Genomic DNA, 20,628 nt, shown 5'->3' with positions numbered 1-20,628 from the left:
CCTGGCCATGAAATAACAAGGAGAAATATGTTTATTGTCATTATTTCCTCTTTTTATGCATGATGCATTCTGCATCACACATGGAAAAAGGAAACTGCCTCTTAGGATTGTTTTTTTTGCAGGATGGTATCTCTTCCTGCACAAAAACAATCCTGCCCATAACGCAGGGATTTTTGCACAATGATGCATGGGTGCCTGCACTGGCGCTAGGGAGCTTCAACCGCAGTAGCTGAAAGGCGTCATAATCCATAGTCGCTGGGATTATGCGGCAGGAGAGCACCAAAATATGTGGCGGTGGCACCAAATTATGTAGAAAGAAAAGGCAAAAAGTACTTCATAACTGAGTACATTTTTGTATACCATTACTCCATTATTTTTTAATTTTAACACATGGTAATAATGTCTGGGCAATATTTGACCTAATTAGTAACAATTTAACAACTAAAACACAGAAAAAAGTACCGGAGGGCCAATTATAACCTTTGCAAAGGGCCTTCCACTGCATGTGAACCCACGTTGGCACGTTTTTAGTAACTCTTGATCTGTTTGAGCTAGGAACAACTTTTTTTGGGGTTAAAATCTGCATACCACTCAGCAGATGATGTATTAGGTGGCAATCACAGCAAATCAATAATTATGCGAAAAAATATGCAGATGCCTGCACACTTAACTCCAGTAGCCTTGTCCTTATCTTAGCATATATGAATGGCACTGTTCAGCTCTATCCTGTTGACTTCGCTTGCTGCCCTGCACTGCATAAACGTTTGGTAAGTTTAGTGTCTGCTCATGATGGCCCACAATGTGCCTTTGGTTTGCTTTCCAAAACAATATATCTGTAACACAAGGCAAGTATAACCATTATTGCTATAGATTCTTTGACTCCTACACCCGTGCCACAGCCTTAACTATTGGGACTCGACTTGCTCAATACCAGAAGATGCTTATAACCTAATTATTCAGGCCATTTTTTAAACTGGAACGAATTCTCACGTCTGATAATCTCTAACAGAGGTGCAAAACTCCTAAGATCTCTCCACTGATCTTCCCCCATCATTTCACAACAGAACCAGGGATCTCAGTTAAGAAGTCTGAGTGACAAACCAAAAAAACTCAAATAAATAATTACTAATACACAGATTTAGCGATGATCTTATTCTACCATAGTCTATAGACCCACTGTATTAATTGCTATTTGCAAATGATTACCTCTGGATTATTATTCAGCTATAAAAGTGTGAACAACAAATATTTTTGGAAGCAGAAAAACGATTGCAGCTGAATTCTCTACAATAAGCTGCAATCATGCTTGCAACTTTTTCTCGGTAACTGAGTGAAGTATCATTGAGCATACAGTAGTACAAATGCAAAAAAAACAAGTGTTGTACGCTGTCGGGTTTATGTGCAATTATAAATACTCTGATAAAAGATTAGTTTTGTATAAATAGCCTGGAAAATAAAGATTTTTCAAGGGAATGATATGTACCTAATGAGAGCTAAAATAATTACATAAAACACTGCAGATGAGATGAAGGACTTGAAAAGGCAATACGTAAATATGACATTTATCCATTGACTTATTTTCTGAATTCAACAGATATAGGAGTGTAATATGTATTCAATAGTTCTGAACTATGTAGAGCTTGGAGCAATTACTGCCGGTTTAGCTTTCACTAATGGCCTTTCTTGAGCTAGTAAAGCCAGCATAGGTACATGTCTAAATTAAAAAAAAAAAAAAAAGCCCCAAACAAAAATGGCTATAAACAAGGTGAGTTTCATCGATTGTAGGCCTGCTGATCTGTTTTGATGCAATGAAATCTTCGACTACCATGCTGCCCTCTGAGCCGTGCACAGCGTGGGGATGAACACTCTTTTGCGACAGCCTCCCGTTTGAAACCCAAATAAGCACTTCCAGGACGCATGCGTGCCATTTGGAAGCGTTCACACAGGCTGGCCATTGACAGCAGTATTAGGCATGGGTCCAGACTGACCTCTAATTAAAAAACAGCTTTTGGGAAAAATAGAGATCAGAAAACTGAAAGCAACAAATGAAAACTACTGCAAACATTGTACTTTTCGAAGATTTTTCAAAGAGCACGCTAGCAATGTAAAGTTCATAGATGGTGCTAAATCATTTTAATGTGTGTTTTGGTGCATACTGTAAAAAGACTGCTGACAGCGACGAAGTACTGAGTCTAGCGCGGCAAGCTGTAGATTCCCTGTAAACTGATCAGCATATTAACCCACAGAGTGACTCATGCACACACCAGTGCAGTCCCGAATAATCACCACGTTTTGAGTTTTGGAATTTTTACACATTTTTGGATTTCCTGAAGTGTTGCTCGATGTATATGTAGTTAATGTCCAGCACATGCTCATTCTTGATGGCTTCCATTTTCAAAATAAGTACCTAAGAGGCAGAGTGCGTCTTGCATATGATGGACACTTTTACCTAAAAGTAGCTGAACTGTATGTACTTGTTAGTCTTGCATCCCTGCTTGTAACGGGTAGGCTTATATTTAACTAGTAGCCAGATGACTGGGTAATTTGAAGAAGAAAAAAATTCTACATTTCGAAGGTAACAATGGAATGTTTCTGGTCCAGGTAAAACCTCTTCTCAGCAACACTTCTGCTGTATAATTCCAAAAGACCACAACTTCGTCCTAGTCTTGGCTGTGGTGCAGTAATGAAAGCACTAGCCTCTTGTGTGGCATTGGCGTTTAGACCCCATCTAAGTCGCCTCTGCGGCCACAGCTATAGATGTTAAACAGCTACTTTCAAGCCAGACATATTGGGAAGGTGCCAAGGAGAAAATGATGAAGACCCGAATGGAGATTCCTACAGGTACATGCCATTTATGAGGTAGTCCGACTCCTCTGATGTTAGTGGACGAGCTTTTTTCAATTTCTGCCTTACCAAACGCAGTCGGCATATTACCATAAGCAACAGCAAGGCGGTGATGGCCAAGCCCAAGGCCAGCGGCAACACAGCACCTGGTAGAAGAGAAAATATGACAAAATCAGAACACTGACACAAAGGCATCATAGCCATTTTCATATCTTTCAGGTTAAACCCCCTTTACAACTTCATTGTACCCCATATAGTGTGAAAAACAACATTTTATAATGAAATGGCCATTGTGCAAATAGTTCTTAACCCACTCCTATTTTCAGTCGCGGCTCCTCCATTAGAGCAGAGGAGCGTCACCAAACCCCCCCCCCCCCCCAAACCCCGCCAACAGCAGCCGTTGCAAATCATTTAACAAACGAAATGATACTGTTTATTATCATTTTGTTTGTTAAAGGGACAGGACATAACGGATTTCGAGATGAGGGAAGTGCACTGTGCACTCCCCTTCCTGTGCATGTATGTTTGGCCGGCCGTCTCGGACCGGCCACACACACATGCGCAGTACACTCTCCCCAGCCCAGCAGGAATCCACAAAATTACTAACACTCAGTATTGCCCAACTTCTGCCAATAAAAATGCTGCACCACTTGTGTGGTTGGGCCTAGTGCCAGCGACAGGAATGTATCCAACCAATGCAATTAGGAGTCCCCATGCAAGGGCTCCCATTGGCCTTGGTTTGATAAGTTCCTGTCACTGGCAGTAGGCCCAGCCACACAAGTGAGGTACCATTTTTATCAGAAGACTTATGAAAATGGTGAGTGGAAGGAAGATTGTGGCTCTGTGCAGATTCTAGAACTTTCCTTCACAGAAATGTGAGGAAAATGTGTTTTGGTCAAAGTGTGAGGTTTGCAATGGATTTTGGGTAACACAACCTAGTGAGAGCCACGCAAGTCACCCCATCCTGGATTTCCTAAGTGTCTACCTTTCTAACATGTACAGGTTTGCTAGGTTTCTGCAGGTGCCACCTGAGCCAGGGCCCAAAAACCATGTTGCAAAAAATGGGTCAGTTTTGATTGGACAAATTTGATGTATCCATGTTGCATTTTGCATTGTTTCCTGTCGCGGTCACCAGGCTAACCCACACAAGTGAGGTGTCATTTTTCAGAAGACTTAGAAGAATGCTGGATGGAAGGATGTTTGTGACTCTGTGCAGATTCCAGAACTTTCCTGCACAGAAACATTAGTAAATATGTGAATATTTAGTCAATGTTTGAGGTTTGCAAAGGATTCTGGGTAACACAACCTAGAGAGCCATGCAAATCATCACATCCTGGAATCCCCTAGGTGTATAGGTCTGAAAAATGTACAGGTTTGCTAGGTTCTCCTAGATGCCTGCTGAGCTAGCGCCTAAAACTCACAGTTACTAGTTCGCAAAAAAAAGGGGCAGTCTTGCTTGGAAAAATTTGATTCACCCATGTTGTGTTTTGGGCCATTTCCTGTTGTGGGCACTAAGACTACCCACCAAGTGAGGTACCAATTTTATTGGGAGACTTTTGGGAATACAGAATAGTAGAATAGTTATTACCAATTGTATTTCTATGCTTTAGCATCTTCCAAATGTAAGACAAGGTGTAAGAAAAAAGTCATTTTGAGAAATACCCTCTAATTCACATGCTAATATAAGTATCCACAAATGCAGAGACGTGCAAATAACTCCTGCTTCTAAATCCTATATCTTGTGCCTATTTCGAAAATACATAGGTTTCCATGATACCCATTTTTCACTATTTATGTTTTATCAAATGAAATGCTTTATACCCAGGTACGAAATTAAAAACCACTGCAAGGTGCAGCTCACTTATTGGCTCTGAGTACTTGAGTTCTTTGAGTTCTTGGAAAAAACACAAATCCTATATATTCCCACAACCAGAAAGGTTTAGCAAATGTAATGTTATGTAGCTTTTGTGAATCAGCAGTCGTGATGAGAAGTTACAAATGAAAACTTTGTCACAAAAGCCCGTTTTGTCCTACTCATTTTCAATATTTTTTCATTTCAACACTTCGTTTCTTTGGGAAAACATTGAAGGATCTACACCAATGATCCAACCAATGTCATTAGGAGCAAGGATGCTGAATTCAGAATTTTGTCTAATTTTCAGAAATGTATAGCTTTCCGGGATCCACCATTAGTTTCACACCTGTTTCCACCACAAACCCAAAGGAGGTTGAAAGCATCAGAAATAGAAAAAGTTGGCTATTTCCCAGTAAAATGTCAAAACTGAGTTAGTAAATGTGGTTTTCTGAATCAAGTCTGCCCGTATGTGAAAGCTGGGAAGATGGCAATTTTAGCATTGCAAAACTTTTGTTGATGCCATCTACAGGACAAAAAAACAGACACCTTGTTCTGCAGCACTTTTTTGTATTTCCCCCCAAAAAACCAAAATGTAGCTATATTTTGGCTAATTTCTTGGTCCGCTCCAGAGGAATTCCCAAACCCTGGCTACCTTTAGAATCCCTAGGATGTTTGAATAAATGGATGGAAATTTGTAGTGGATAGCTTAAGTGGACAGAAGGTTATGGAAGCCTAAGAGCGAACTCCCCCAAATAGCACAAAAAAAAGGCTTAGAACTGGGAGGGGGAAAGGCCCAGCAGTGAAGGGGTTAAAAAATAGTAATACAAATGTAAATAACGTTTTTTTTTTTTTTTTTTTTTTAAAGAGTAGGCCGTAGTTCTCTTAAGAGCAGATCCCTTTTTAGATTTGGGTTGCAATCATCTTTATCAGCAAATGGAGTGGACAACCTTACTCCCTTTTTTAGCATGCAAATTACTATTGGGATTGGCAGAAAGTTTCTCTGTAGACCCCTGTCTTCTCCCCTTATTTTATTATTTCCCTTCTTTGAACAATATAGCGCCTTGAGGAAAAGACTCTACACCCTTGTGTATCACTGAAACGCATGTCAGCACTTTCATGACCTTTGCTTGAACCACATTAATATATATAATAATAGCAATATTATTTGTCAATGTCGCGTTTTGAATTATCATGTATTTGCAGTTTTGTGTTTTCATTTCCTCCATGTAAAGTATTTCTAAATTGAAGTGTTTATATTATTTGTTGTATTCTTTGAAGTCCTCCTGGTTCCATATGTTCTATGCCTTTTGTCTTTAATGTAAGTTTGGGTTGTTGGATGTGCATGAATGTAGATTGACTAATATAAGTCTGAGTGTCATTCTTTAGTTTTGGTGGTATGTCGGGTGTTCTCAGTTGCAGTGTATTATATATATACACATATTTGCTTCATTTTGCGACATATTATGAATGAAAAGAAATATGCCTCATATCAATAAAAAATGTTTAAAAAAGTTAAATAGTCAGAACATGTACTGTTATAATTGTGTAGGCTCAACGTGTATTTTAAACCAAATTTGTTAGATTAAGTTCATCATTTTGAGTGGGATGTTTTTTGAGTGCTCTGTTGCCAAATGCCTCCTTCAATAACTGATTCAGTGCTTTGAGGTTTCAGGGATCTTCAGGGCTGGCAACGGACTTTCCAATTGTTTCCCAAATAATTCAAGGCTTCTGCAAAGGGTTGAGGGTGATGAAAAAGGTCCACTGTGCTTATCACCCAGTGTTATTGAATGTAGTGGAAAGAGGAAAAAATAAATGAAGCATTAGAGAACAAATTGATTGTGTGGCGGCTGAACTCCCTGTCTTGAATACACACACTTCCATTGAGTTTGGGGACCATAAGAAGCACCCCTGATTGACTTATTACCCAATTACTGATAAAATGGCACAACAGTACTGCAAGGAACTAACTACCACGAGCTCTGCGTTGCCTTCATCCTCAGAAGTTCATTAGGCCTGTCAAGACCCAGTGACAATAAGAAATTATCTTCCACAAGGTGACTGGGTCTATGTGAGGCACCCACCAGATGCCACTGTCTTTACACTTGCTGCAAAGTAACATTCCAAGCCCTCTTAACAGCAGTAACAGCAGCAAAGTGTGTCTGACTTCTTGTACACACAGTACCCACACAGAGAAAGCAGTGCTGCTAAAGCAGATGCAAATGAAAGAGCTGCCCGCTCCACTGGCCTCAAGAACAGTTGATAGCTTAGGGTCTTGGAAGTCTCCTTATTTGCAACCAATGGTCACGTAAGATCGCAAACAGAGGCATGTGCACATACTAATGACCTTCTCCATGCTTAATGGCCGAGACCTCAGTAAGAGACACCAGGAAATTACGTTGTATCTGGCTGTTCTGTATAACTTAGCTTAGCGATAAAAGAGACTGCATGGTTCATCATGCTCAAAGAACATTAAATTCTCTGAACGTGATGGAAATTAAGGAACTTTAAATGACTCACTATAAATAGATACTGTGTTTTCTACTACTGATCAAGCCAAACATTGACCCCGAATAAAACTAAGATATGAGAAAAAATATGTCAAACTGATGGAAAAATGTCTCAGTGTGTTGAATGTGTCAAAATGTTATGTTTGCACACATCCGCAAAACAAAACAAAATATAAGATGACATACAGTTGAGTGACATGAACAAAGGCTGTAAGTTGTGTCTTTATGCAGGAGATGTTGTATGACTCAGGACAATATCGTACATCAATAATGAAATCATCAAGTAATGTCTCAAGGCGGATTCATGCAAGAAAATAAAGACTGTCATTGATAACGCAGTACGAATTTCCAGGACAGGGCTTAGGAACTACAGCTTATGCTTACTGAAGGAAAAACAAGCACTTCCAAAATTGAGAATAGAACAAAAAATAGTGAACCCGATATACATATGAGTTGTCCCCGACGACTTTTTACTCCCTAATACATCCACCATGATAACTCAATTACTCTGTTACTACAGCTGCAACTGACAGATAATAGCCCAAATTATGAGAACATATATGAGAACCAGCATCTGCAAGGATTATATATTCCTACTGTCCCGTAAAGTAAAGGAGAACTAGAAGGAGGATGTTTCCCTGAGGTTATAGGGTACAAAGGAACTTACTTTATATTTGGGCAGCTGGCCTATTTTCACTTGTCCCAGGGATGGAGCTCTTTCTTTTGTGATGCCCAGAATGTTTCATTCCAACATTTGTCTGACGCAAGGCTTGCAGCAGGTATGAGAACAAAGAGAATGGCCACCCCCATCAGTAATCTCTTGAATGGCCTGGGAATTATAGTACCAAAGGGAATATCAACAACAGCCACAAAATGAATAAATTGGGCAAAATGATTGAAGATATGTCTAACAAAACAGCAGTTGTCTGCAGAAGTATTACAGACGAAACATCAGTATGTAGTACAACGATTATTCCGAAAAGAATGACACTGAACGTTCTGCTAACAAGGAAAGGTGGAATCTGTAAGGTAATTTGAGATAAATATTGCACATCCATCTTTGATAACAATGAAAACAATCATCACAACACAAATAAGATTCATCAACTAAGAAAGAAAGCTCAGGACACCTGAGGTGGCCTATGGGACTCACTGACTGACACTTGGAGGCTGGACTCCTCTTTGTAGATGTGATAGTGGTTTCCCAATGTACCTCCTCAGCAACAGCACAGGAGTGCAAGACAATATGTAGAAATGCATATTGTTCATGAAACTATTTGTCAGAAATTTGGTTTCCGGTTGGCAGAGTTAAGGACCCTGTTCAAGTAGGAACTACAATCCTAGCCAGGGTAAGCCACAAACACACCCTAAGTTACCCTGTGATCATCCCCTTGGCTTAACGTAAGAGGCAATGTGTAAAGTATTTGTGCAATAAAACAGTGAAAACACCACCTAAACAGTTACCACATCTAAGAACTATAAAGGAGCACAAGGGTAGTAGGGGTGACTCGTGTCGCACTTCTAGGTAATACAACAAAAGTAATAACACAGGTAAGTAAACTAGAGCAAATTCTGGTGCAGCATGGACCCGTGCCTTACTACCCAAACGGCACACAGATGGGTATCAGAGTACCCAAGAACTGCTTCCCGTACAGACGCTTACCAGGCATTACTTTTGGCTTATCAGGGCCTCACATACCTGTATCTACCTACGTGATCAACACCCAATCTACCCGTTACTGCTCTTGCAGCCCCCCATTTTTTCCCTTAGTTTTATGATCTCATTAAGGCTTATCAGGGCTTCTCATACTTTTATCAATCTACGAGATCAACCTACGCTATCAACACTCAACCTACCCGTTGCTGCTCGGGCAGTGTCATTACCCTTAGTTACATTTTCCTAACAAGATATTCTTTTCTTTATTTCAGCCTACTTAGCTGATTATTCTCTACTACTCTGGCCGCATGGCCCAGCCTTGATGAAGTCACTTGTGTGACGAAACACGTGTTGGCTGTTTTTTCATGATGACACTTTGATTTCTAACGTCTACAAATAAAGGACACCGTCTACTTACAAGACTCAAGATTTCTCTTTACCGTTTACTTCTTCTAAACCTTCAAACGCACTACCAGGGATCTATCATCCCCACCATATGATTGGACAATATAGTCTGTGTGCTGTGGCCTATTTGTTCTAGTTACCACATCTAGTCAGAAGAATAGAGCTTAATTTAATGAACAAAACAAGATCATAACAACAAAAATCAAATAAGCAGAACCGGAGTTATGCATTTTTAAAGACTAAAATGGAATATAGTGCTTAAAAGAAGAAAGTGCCATCCAAGGATATCTGGTTACGTTAAATCAGGTTAAATCCAAAGATTTTGGCCAATCATGATGGAGCGCGGGTCGGATACAGTCCCAGATAAGTCCTGCTAATATTTTTCCTTCTCAAGAATTGTGCTATGAGTTCATTCACGTCGGAGGAAGACCCTTGCTGGCGGTGATTTACAGGCACGAAGAGTCAGCTGGGCTTCACAGCTGGGTGGGCTGGAGCCTCGCGGTTGCGAGCAGCGAAATGTGCTGTATGAATAGATAAACTTGCGGCAGGCTTGCACTGATTCGTCTGGCGAGAGGTGGGGGTCTGGTGTGAACGGACCCAAAAGCTTCATTTCAGGACTAAAAAAAAAACACTTGCAAGGGCACAGGAACTTAAAAGCCCCTCTTGGGGGTCATGGGCTTATTGAAGACAGTTTCAGGAGCTGTATGGAGCCTGTTATGTCCCTGAAGCTCAGATCAGGAGGCCAGCAGACTCGCCCTTAGAGTCACTCTGAGGTCCCCGGTTCAAGACAGAGGTTGCAGGTCCAGTTCTCAGTCCCTAGTCAAGAGGACAGCAGGCAGCAGGTCGGCTTAGCGGGTTAGCAGTTCCTTGCACAGCAGGAGTCTGGAAGAGTGGCAGTCCTTGTAGCAGCACATCAGTCCTTCCAGGCAGATTATCCACAGGTCCAGAGGTGAACTGTCTTGGTGGTGTCAGAGATCCAGTACTTATACCCAGTTTGGCTATTGAGGTGAAGGAGACTTCAAAGTCAGGCCTTTGAAGTGCACAGAGGTCCTTCCTGCCCTGGCTCCAGACTCAATAGTGGACGTTATGCAGCCCTTTGTGTGAGGACAGAACAGAGCCTATTCCGATGTAAGTGTGAGACTGTGCCCTGCTCCTCCCTCCCATCTTGGCCAGGATGGCCCATCAGGCTGTGGATGGCACATGAAGTCACCATTAAGCTCTTATTGTGTGTGGCTGTCTAGAGGGAATACACAAAGCCCAGCTGTTACCCATCCCAAACAAGTGATCAAAGACAGACAGCAGGCACCAAATGGGTAAATTAAGAAAATTCCAACTTTCTAAAAGTGGCATTTTCAGAACCGCAATTTAAAATCTGACTTCACCATAAATTGTAATTTTAAATTGTGATTCCAGGTACACCAAACTCGAAAAACATACCTCTTCCAGATTGTGAATTACACTCTCATAAGGTTATCCTAATGTTAACCGAGGGAAGAGATTGGCCCTGCAGTAGTGAAAAAGGAATTAAAGAGTTTTTCACTACTAGGACATGGAAAAACTACAAGTTCATATCTACCTTTTACATATATTGAACACTGCCCTCTGGACTGTCCAGGGCCTACCCTATTTGTGGACTTACATGTATGATAAGGGAAGGTTTAGACCTGGCAACTGGGTTATTTTGCCAGATCGACAGCACTGTAAACTGCACATATAGGCTCTGCAATGGCAGGCCAGGGTGATGGTTAAGGGGCTACTTAAGTGGGTGGCACAATCAGTGCTGCAGGCCCACAATTACCATTCAATTTACAGGCCATGGGCACATGTAGTGCACTTTACTAGGGACTTATGGGTAAATTAGATTTGCCAATTGGATACAAGCCGATGGTTCCATGTTTTAAGGAGAGAGCACAAACACTTTACCACTGGTGAGCAGTGGCAAAGTGCACAAAGTTCTAAAGCCAGCAAAAATGAAGACAGAAAAAATAGTAGTAGTTCGGCAAAATGTCTGGGAATGCCCCTACATAAAGGGCCAGGTCCATGACTATTCAAAAGGTATTACAAGAGCCCCTGACGGGAGACACATAACAAGCTGAGGTAGATAAGGAAGAGAGGGACATCATGGCCATTGATGCAGACTAAATGGCATCATTGAGTGTCAAAGGAGGGAATGTGAAATCCATCTTTTCTTAGGTTCCATTTTGTGACACTTAACATGAGCTGGAGAACAAGCAAAGGCCTCCCGGCCTTTAGATGAACTTGCTGTACCCCTCGTTGTAACTGCAAACCCTTAAGAAATGAGAGCTATGGGTATGACGTGACAACCTATTGCTATGTGCCTCTTTACCTGATTTCATAAGCCAATACCCATATGTAGGCCAATGTTTATTAATGATTGAAAATTAGCATGCCTTTATTGGTTACATTGCAACATGTATTGTAATATACAAAAACCTCATGAAAGCTTCTGTATTTCGAGCTAGTCCAGAAAGGCACTACGCTCCACGCTGCTGCGTTATATATAAACTTACAGTTTGCAATCTTACTGACGGTTTGTTTTATAAACTATTATGCTTCTACTATATTAGCTAAGGGCCAGTGATGGGACAGAGTATGCTCTTTGTGATGCCAATCGTTTACTGAAATCCAAAAACAGGGTTTGCATCTAAGACCACTCAAATTCATTTTAGTAATCTGTTATATAATTATGCCTCATCTGAAAATGCGGTGGGATGAAGGGATGGTCATGAGATAATACAAAGGAGAAAATAGCTACTCCCCAGACAGTATAACAGATTCACCACTTACATACTAATCATTACAATGGTCACAGTATCAGTTCCAAAATGCTATTAGCATGGAGGCGCTGTAGAAAGGTAGTTAACTAGGGCTGCAGGGCAAAAATCGTAAGCTGAGGTAGAGGGCAATTTTGTGTCAGAGGAGAAAAATGTAGTAAGTTATCTTAAATGCAAGATGGCACAAAGGCTTTAGAAGGTGGTAAGATTGCATTAGGTTAAGAAGTGTGCAGGGATGTCGAGGTAAATGGTCTAAACAATCGGTGCATGGAAATAGTAACAGCTGTGTTATTTTGTGGACAGATTTTAATACTAGCGTAAGGAACATGTAGTTGGGTTTGTTGTATGGAGCTTAAGGTCGATTTCAGATGGTTAAATAATGCAAACTAGAAAGGAGTTTTGATGAAGAACCAGGAGAATGCAGATGTTGCAGTGACATTTGCTGAGGAGCAGGCTCAGGATATGATAAGTGCTTGAGTAAGTCACAGGTGTTGAAGCTTCCCAGCACAGGGCATTACTTTACAGTCCATCTTCAGTAAACTTGTCAGGAAAATAGATATAAGCAGCAACACTTAGCAGAATAACTGATTCTGCTCAAATGTATTCTGTTCTAGGTGGGCATGTGCTCTGAGTATGCAGAGACAAAAAGGGAAGAGAATATATAACTACTGGCTCCCCATTCCAAGTGTGACTCATATACCTCTTGGATATGATCCTGCAAAGCCGGTGGTGTACTTTCACCCTTCATTCCAGAGGTGCTGGCTGCATCTCCTCTTTGGGTCATACTGGACAGAGAAAACAATGTCCTGAAGCACCTCCAGGATTTGTCTGACTATAAGAAATGGAGACATGTGGAGTGGTATGGGTAGTGGGTAAGGCAGCCAAATGTTGGAGGAGGGATATGGTAAAGCGAGGTGAGGTGTGACAGACAAAGCGGAAGAGAAGCGTTGGTCAGCATAGTGCAGTGGACAGTCTCAGAAGAGGAGTAAGACATGTGACAAAGGGATCTCAGAGCCTCAAATATACTACAAGAGTGGGTGAAGTTGCATAAGGGTTTTGTCTGCCAGTGCCAGCGTTCAACTGTTTCTTTCCTGTAGATTAGGCAGGAGTTGTGTTGGAAAAGGATTTGAAAGGGGCAGGGATAATTCGTGGCATTTCATCCAAGCAAAAGTGGCTGGAGTACGAGGGAAGCTATTTGACTTCTGGAAGTGGGGAGAAGTATAAAGGCCTGAACAATTTGTCTATTTTCTTCATGTCAGTTTGTCTAGTGGGTGCTCTGATGATTTGTGGTCTATGCACTAAGCCCACAGCACTGTAAGGGAGCTGTAATGGAGGCCAGGGGAATTATTTGGAACATTCAAAGATTGAATAACATTGTGTTGAACAAAACTGCAGTGCCAGTGAGGCACAAACAAAAGATAGTGGTGGAACACCCAAGGCTTGCCATTAGTGAACTGGGCTTCTCAATAGACACTGCAAATTCAAGGGATCGTCTTCATAGGAGTACTACTGGGGAGCTATGACATACCAGTGTTCTGTGTAGAGAAACCCAGTGGAGGGAGCAAACACACCTGCTCCATTTTTCACATAGGAAGGTGATGCAGAGAAAACAAACTGATACACACCTTCTCCTGGAATACCCTGAACTAAATCTGTGTTGGAACCTGTTTAATTATGGATTCTCTGGAGGCAGGTTTGGCCACACTGACTGGACATGGACTGGACATAAATGCTGGACTGGAAAGCACTCCTTAGTTAAGATTAGGTGTCTGCTGGAGAAACTTAAGCTGACAGTGGCGTGTCACTAATGGTATTCTGCTTCTCTCTACAAACCATAAACTTAACAAATGGCCTCCTGGACCCGTGGATACTACAGAAGGATTGCCTTGCTGCCAGAGGCCTGCTTTGCTGTCTGAGGAGAAGACTGGACCTGCTCCCTTCATTTTCAGCCACCTGAAGTGCCTCCAAGGCTTAGTGACTGACCTCCTGTTCAGAGCTACATTGACATAAGCTCCAGAGGCCTCCCTGCAACTGCCCAGCTGACCTTCCACAACTGGACTTGCTTAAGCCCTCCTGAACCTCAAGAAGTGCCTCCCCAGGTCCTGGGCCCTTGGTTGGCATGCCTGAAGTTTGGGCTTTTTGTAACCTTGAACAGGACCCTTTTGCATTGAGATCGTGCAACCGTGACGACCACCAACGTGACGCTCTGGTTAGCCAGACTATTCGCGTTATAGTGAATGCCAGTGGCGACCTGCAATGTGAGATCTGCACTTCGTGCAACAGCAAAGACAGCCCACAGTCACTGCAAATGCAAAACTTCAGCAATGACCATCTGCGACATCTGAAAGGATCTTCCCACTACAGTGACTACAGCCTCCAACACCAGGCCTGCTCTTCGTGCTACAGCAACGTCCATCCGTGACGCTTCCCTTGCTCTTCTCAGCCTCGTCCATTACAAACGGGACTTTTCATGCCGGACGTTGAGAAGGTAACTTAGTCAGCGGGACTAACCTGATCCCTGTATCCAGTCCACACTCCATCACAGTCGGCCTGAACTTTTGTCTTTCACCCGGTCTCGCACGACCAGATGATCCTGAGTGGAGATTCGTGTTTTTAAGCGCTATATCTACCAAAAACTGCAAAGCTCCATATTTCCTGTTCTACTGGTTAGGGTTTTTGTAGTTTCTATTGATTTGATTTTTTTTGGGGGGGTCAAATAATTAAATTTTACTCTATTTTTCTAAATTTGTATATGATTTTCAGTGCTGTGTTCTTACATATTACTGTTTGTGTGCTGCATAAATACTTTATGCATTGCCACTAATTAACCTTTGACTGCTTTTGAGGCAAGCTACCAGAAGGTTAAGCACAAGTTAATTTAGAGACTCACTTTTGTTCACCCTGACAACGATTATGGCTGCTGCGTGAGAAAGGCTCACACCCCCAATTTCTCACACATGTTAAGATTCAATTACAAATAGGGAACTTTGGGCCAGATGAACAACATTAGGAATACAGATTTCCTAATTGTGATTCTCACCAAATCGCAATTAGGAAATCGCTATTCCTAATGTGTGAAACTCATTGAGTTTAATTTAGGAATTCCTTTGTAGAATAATAATGAGGCATGTCGCAGTTTGCGACTAATTAGGAATTACAGCTATCACAGGGATGATGGCTGCTGACATTTAACAAGTTCATACATAAATGTATTTGGCAGGCTGATACTGTAATGCAGAAGTTATGTCACTTTCTGTACCTTCCTGTGCAGAAAAATGACAGTACCTATGTATTTCAGAGGGCAGTAATGTTGACTATACAATGTACATCATATTTTACCAACACCTAAGAAGATGAGCACGCACTGATTTTTGTAGTGGTTCACAAAAGACCATAAAAACAATACTCGCAAGGCACAGAGGTTTCAGATAGAGAGATATAATTGCCAAATGAGGCTTTACTGAGCTGAAAAATCAGATAATGAGGGAATCGGGAGTCTGACATATCATAACATTCAGAGATCAAACGCTGGCTTTGTTTTAAGACATCTCACAAGCAACATTTGGACATTTTCGTGTGGATTATGGTTTCAACTGCAAAACAGATCATACATGGTTCACACAGTGAAGGAGGCCCAAGAGATTATATGACTAGGAAGGGAAATGCCGGAAACCCTCCTGAAACATGACGCAGAAGGTGAAGACCGCATTGTAAAACTCAAAGAAAAAGGGTTAGCTCAAAGAATCATTCGAAAAATTATCAAAACCCTGACCAGTGTAAAATGATATCGTAGACAACCTCACAGACTCGATATACTGATGAGACGGGTAGCTCTCGAATACAGAATGTAGGAATTGTCATACCACGAGTAAAAAAAAAAGCTAGACTGAGTGAGAATAGTCCAACGGAAGTTGTACCAAAACCTGCAGCAATGTGCTTTATTTCACAGAAATGTCAAGGCTCTATTAAGTTACTAATGGACAAGAATTTTAAAGAGTAAAGTTGTCTATGCAAATGATTGTCATTGTACATTAAACGCAGGTCAGTAACATGGCTACTAACAGCTATTTCAAAGTGGGTGAGGGAGCATGCAGGTTGCAACTTGTTTTTCACAGTGTCCGGGAGTATGTATCCCCAGCTCAGGAGGGACTGTTATCCAATGTAGTTGGATAGGAGTCAGCCCATGTTCTAGAATGTTAGACGTTTCATCCTTGGCGTGGTCTCCCCTAAATTCTTGCCTTTGTTTCCCAGGTTGTTGATGTGTGCTGGACTCTGTTTTTGCTGTTTTTGTTACTCTGGGCACCTCACCACTGCTATCCAATGAGGATGGCCATAGAGGAGAAAACGTTATTGTTGGCTCATGAGCTCAGCTTGAGGGAGCTGGATCAGAGGAGCCAGTCTCGTAGGGATGGTGGTAGCAACATCACAGTGCAGCCTGAGAGGAGGGTGCACATTCCTAAAGACCTTGTGAAGGGTTACAAGAGAGAGGATGACATACTGCTGTGGTATAAGGGGTATGAGTCTGCTCTCCATATGAATCTGGTCCCTGAAGCTCATTGGGGGGCGGGTCTGTGGAAGCACTTTGAGGTAGAGGGAAGAGATACTCTGACATCCTTAGGGGATCCCCAGGGGCTCACTTACCCTATCATGAAGGACGCCCTGGTCTCACCCCTGATCAGTATAAGGACAGGTTTAGGTCCTATAAGAAGAAGGAATCCCAAACATGGTTGGAATGTGTTGATTCATTCTGCAGATCACTGGATGGTTGGGTGAAGGGCAGTAAGGTGACAACATATGAGGGGCTTTACAATCTGATTGCTTGGGAGCACTTGTACAGTTTATGTTTTCCAGAGCTGTGCCAGCACCCAAATGAGAGCAAGCTGACTGACCCCAGGAAGCTTGGGCAGGAAGCGGACCGCTGGGAGAGCACCAGGGTCCAAAAGAGGTATGGGGGAGACCACGCCAAGGGTGGGCAGGGACTCTCAGAAAAAAAAGGGGGGGATGGTAAACAGGGGGCGTTCTCTAAAGGGCCCCAATCTGATTCCCAGGGTAAGGATTCCCAGCCCCCCAGTGAGAAGCAGCCATGGTTCTCCAAAGGGAAACATGTGGCAGGGGGTCCCCCACATAAGTGCTAGGCATGTGACCAGGTGGGTCATGTGAGGGGGGGTGGGCCCAAATGCGCCAAGAGTACACCAGCACCCACTGGTGCGCAGTCCCAGGGTTTGGCTAGTGTAGCGCTTGGGGAGGAGTTGGTTCCAGGTGGATGAGAGCCAGCTGAGATGACCCTTGTCTCACTAGGGGACAGTGAGTTGGTCCAGAGAACACTAGTGCCTGAGAACACTAAGTACAGGCAGTGGGTGACCATAAATAGACAAAGGTTGGAGGCTCTGAGAGACACAGGAGCCAGTGTGACTACAGTGAGGAGTCACCTGGTGTCTAAGAGTAGATAGATCCTTGGGTACTCCACCAAGTAGTTGCAGTAGACAACTCAGAGCGCCTGTGGAGAGTGGCGCAGGTTCCCTTTGAATGGAGGGGGGTGTAGTCTCAGGTTCCTTGAATGTAGCTGTGAGTCCAACCATGCCTGTAGATTGTTTGCTTGGCAGTTACCTGGAGGATTCCCCTCGGAAGGAGGTGGAACACAGGTCACACTAGGAGATGTTGGGTCTGTCTGTCTGGGTGGGTATGCGTCTCCACCAGGTCTATGGCAGCCCGTCAGGGTGATACGGAGACCCTGGAGCCTTAAAGAGGGGCCCAGGTGTCTGCCAGGAGGAGGAAGGGCAAGGGGCGCTGGAAACCAGCCGCAGAAGTTCCCACGGCCCAGGAGGAGGCTTAACCTGAGGGGGAGGCCCTGGAGCCTACAGTGGAACAGGTGGCTGGACCGGGTGAGGTCCCTGAGTTGTCAAAGTGGCAGCAGGAAGGGGGGCCCATCAAGGAGGCATTCTGTGGAGGGTTTGTGGCAGTAGGCTGCAGACCAGTGGTCTGGCAAGGAGCCTGGATCACATCTGACTTACTGGGGGGATGGCCTCCTATATAGCGAGCCTAAGGTGCCTGAGTCAGCCCGTGTGCTGGTGGTACCCCAGTGCTTCAGGGCCTTCTTACTGGGTCTGGCTCATGATGTGCCTTTAGCTGGTCATTTGGGGCAGGACAAGACCTTTCAGCGGCTTGTCACCCGCTTCTATTGACCCCAAATGTGCAGGCACTCTGATGCTCATTGTAGGTCTTGACCAACTTGTCAGGCAAGTGGCAAGAGTCGGGGGAAATGCAAAGCTCCCCTCCAGCCTTTTCCTGTTGTCAGCACCCCCTTTGAAAGGGTTGGCATTGACATTGTGGGGCCTCTAGATCCCAACACAGAAATGGACAACAGGTTTATCCTTGTCTTGGCAGACCATGCCACCCGGTACCCAGAAGCCATTTCTTTAAGATCAATCGCTGCCCCTGTGGTGGGCTGTGCATTGATGGGAGTTTTTACCGGCATGGGGTTCCCCAAGGAAGTGGTATCTTATAGGGGTACCAACTTCATATCTACTTATATGAAGTCCTTGTGGAAGGTGTGTGGGGTAACGTATAGGTTCACCACACCTTACCACCCCCAAAGTAATGGTCTGGTTGAGAGATTCAACCACACCTTGAAAGGCATGATTATAGGCCTGTCAGAGCCCTTGAGGTGGAAGTGGGACGTCCTCTTGCCATGCTTTCTGTTCGCTTACAGGGAGGTGCCTCAAAAGGGACTTTGGTTTAGTCCCTTTGAGCTGATCTAAGGCTGCCCTGCAAGGGGACATTTAAGTCTGGTCAAGGAGGCTTTGGAAAAAGCTCCTAGTAAACCGCCCAGGATGTATTCAGCTACATGCTGGCTCTGACTGCCTGCTCGCACAGGAGAACCTAGAATTAAAGCCAGGGGGATATCAAATGCTGGTATGACCAGAATGCCACTTTGGTTGAGTTTCAACCTGGATAAAAAGTGTGGGTGATGGCACCGTGGAGCCTAGGGCACTCCAGGACAAGTGGACTGGGCCATTTGAGGTGGTGGAGCGCAAGGGTGAAGTCACCTACCTGGTGAACTTGCAGACTCCCAGGAACCCTTTAAGGGTCCTGCATGTTAACCGGCTCAAGCCACACTTTGAGCAGACAGAGTTGTCCATGCTCCTAGCGACAGATGACGGGATGGAGGAGGAGAGTGAGCCTCTTCCTGACCTTCTATCTGCAGGAGAAAAAGATGGTTCTGTGGAGTGAGTGATCCTCTCCCCCTCCCTGACTGCAGAGCAGCAGAGGGACTGTCGCCAGGTGTTGGGACAGTTCGCCTCACTGTTTTCCTTGATCCCAGCGGTCACACACTTGTGCACACATGATGTGGACACTGGGGACAGTACATCCATTAAACAAAATGTTTATAGGGTGACTGACAAGGTCAGGGCTAGCATCAAGGGTGAGGCATCCAGGATGTTCACCGTAGAGGTTATTGAGCATTCCAGCAGTCCTTGGGCCAGCCCTGTGGTTTTGGTCCCAAAGGCTGCTGCTCCTGGTGCCACCCTATAACTTCGGTTCTGAGTGGACTACCGAGGTCTCAATGTGGTCACTAAAACTGACACCTGCCCCATGCCCCGAGCTGATGAGCTCATAGATCGGTTCGGAGCTGCCAAATACCTCAGCAAGTTTGATGTAACGTCTGGGTACTGGCAGATTGCCTTGACTGAGGGGGCCAAGGAGAGGTCTGCATTTTCTACCCCAGATGGGCACTTTCAGTTTAAGGTGATGCCATTTGGGATGAAAAATGCCTCTGCCACCTTTCAGAGGTTGGTCAACCAGGGGTTAAAGGGGCTGGATGAGTTCAGTGTTGCCTACCTGGATGACATTGTTGTCTAAAGTTCCACATGGGAGGAACACTTGCAACATCTCTGTAAAGTGTTGGCGGACCAGCAAAAGGCAGGCCTCACTATTAAGGCAAGTACGTGCCAAATAGGGCAGGGTTCTGTGGTGTACTTGTGTAGGGGGCTGGCCTGGTTTGAAGTGGGTACCTTGGGTACTTACACCTTATACCAGGTCCAGTTATCCCTTATTAGTGAAGTAGTAGTGTTCTAGCAGCTTAGGCTGATGGAGGTAGCTACAGCAGAGCAGTTTAGGATGAACTAGGAGACATGGAAAGCTCATGCAATACCACTTATAGTTACACAGTACTTATACACAAGTAAAGACAATACTCAGTGTTACCAAAAATAAAGGTATTTATTGGGGTGAGACAGTACCAAAAATATCTTAGAGACAATACTCCTTCTGGAGGTAAGTATTATACACAATATATACACTAGACACCAAAATTAGACAAGTAAATAGTCATAGAACAATGCAAACAGTAGGAAATCCTATAGAATGCAATAGAAGAAAATAGGTCTAGGGGGAACACAAACCATATACTGAAAAAGTGGAATGTGAATCACAAATTCCCCCCTAGACAAGTGTAGTGTGTGCAGAATTACTAGGAGAGTAAGAATACTGTAAAGGTAAATAAATTACCCCACCCCAGAGCCCAGAAAAGCAGGAGTAAAGTCCTGCAAGTTTCCTTAGGACACA

The 20,628-nt window shown here is 43.6% G+C and overlaps 1 protein-coding gene across 2 annotated transcripts in view; it reads right to left on the bottom strand.

Annotated features, from left to right (window-relative positions):
- Positions 1-2,118: 2,118 nt before the first annotated feature.
- LRP11 (LDL receptor related protein 11) overlaps positions 2,119-20,628 on the bottom strand; it is a 298,888-nt gene continuing 280,378 nt past the window's right edge. For both annotated transcript variants that reach the window (XM_069234298.1, XM_069234299.1), the window contains one exon: positions 2,119-2,990. In XM_069234298.1, the coding sequence (XP_069090399.1) occupies positions 2,836-2,990 (155 nt within the window). In that variant the 3' untranslated portion in view covers positions 2,119-2,835. The remainder of the gene's footprint in view (positions 2,991-20,628) is intronic.

The sequence above is a fragment of the Pleurodeles waltl genome, chromosome 5 (assembly GCF_031143425.1).
Source record: "Pleurodeles waltl isolate 20211129_DDA chromosome 5, aPleWal1.hap1.20221129, whole genome shotgun sequence".
Taxonomy (NCBI): domain Eukaryota; kingdom Metazoa; phylum Chordata; class Amphibia; order Caudata; family Salamandridae; genus Pleurodeles; species Pleurodeles waltl.
This window is presented reverse-complemented; position numbering and strand designations above follow the sequence as displayed.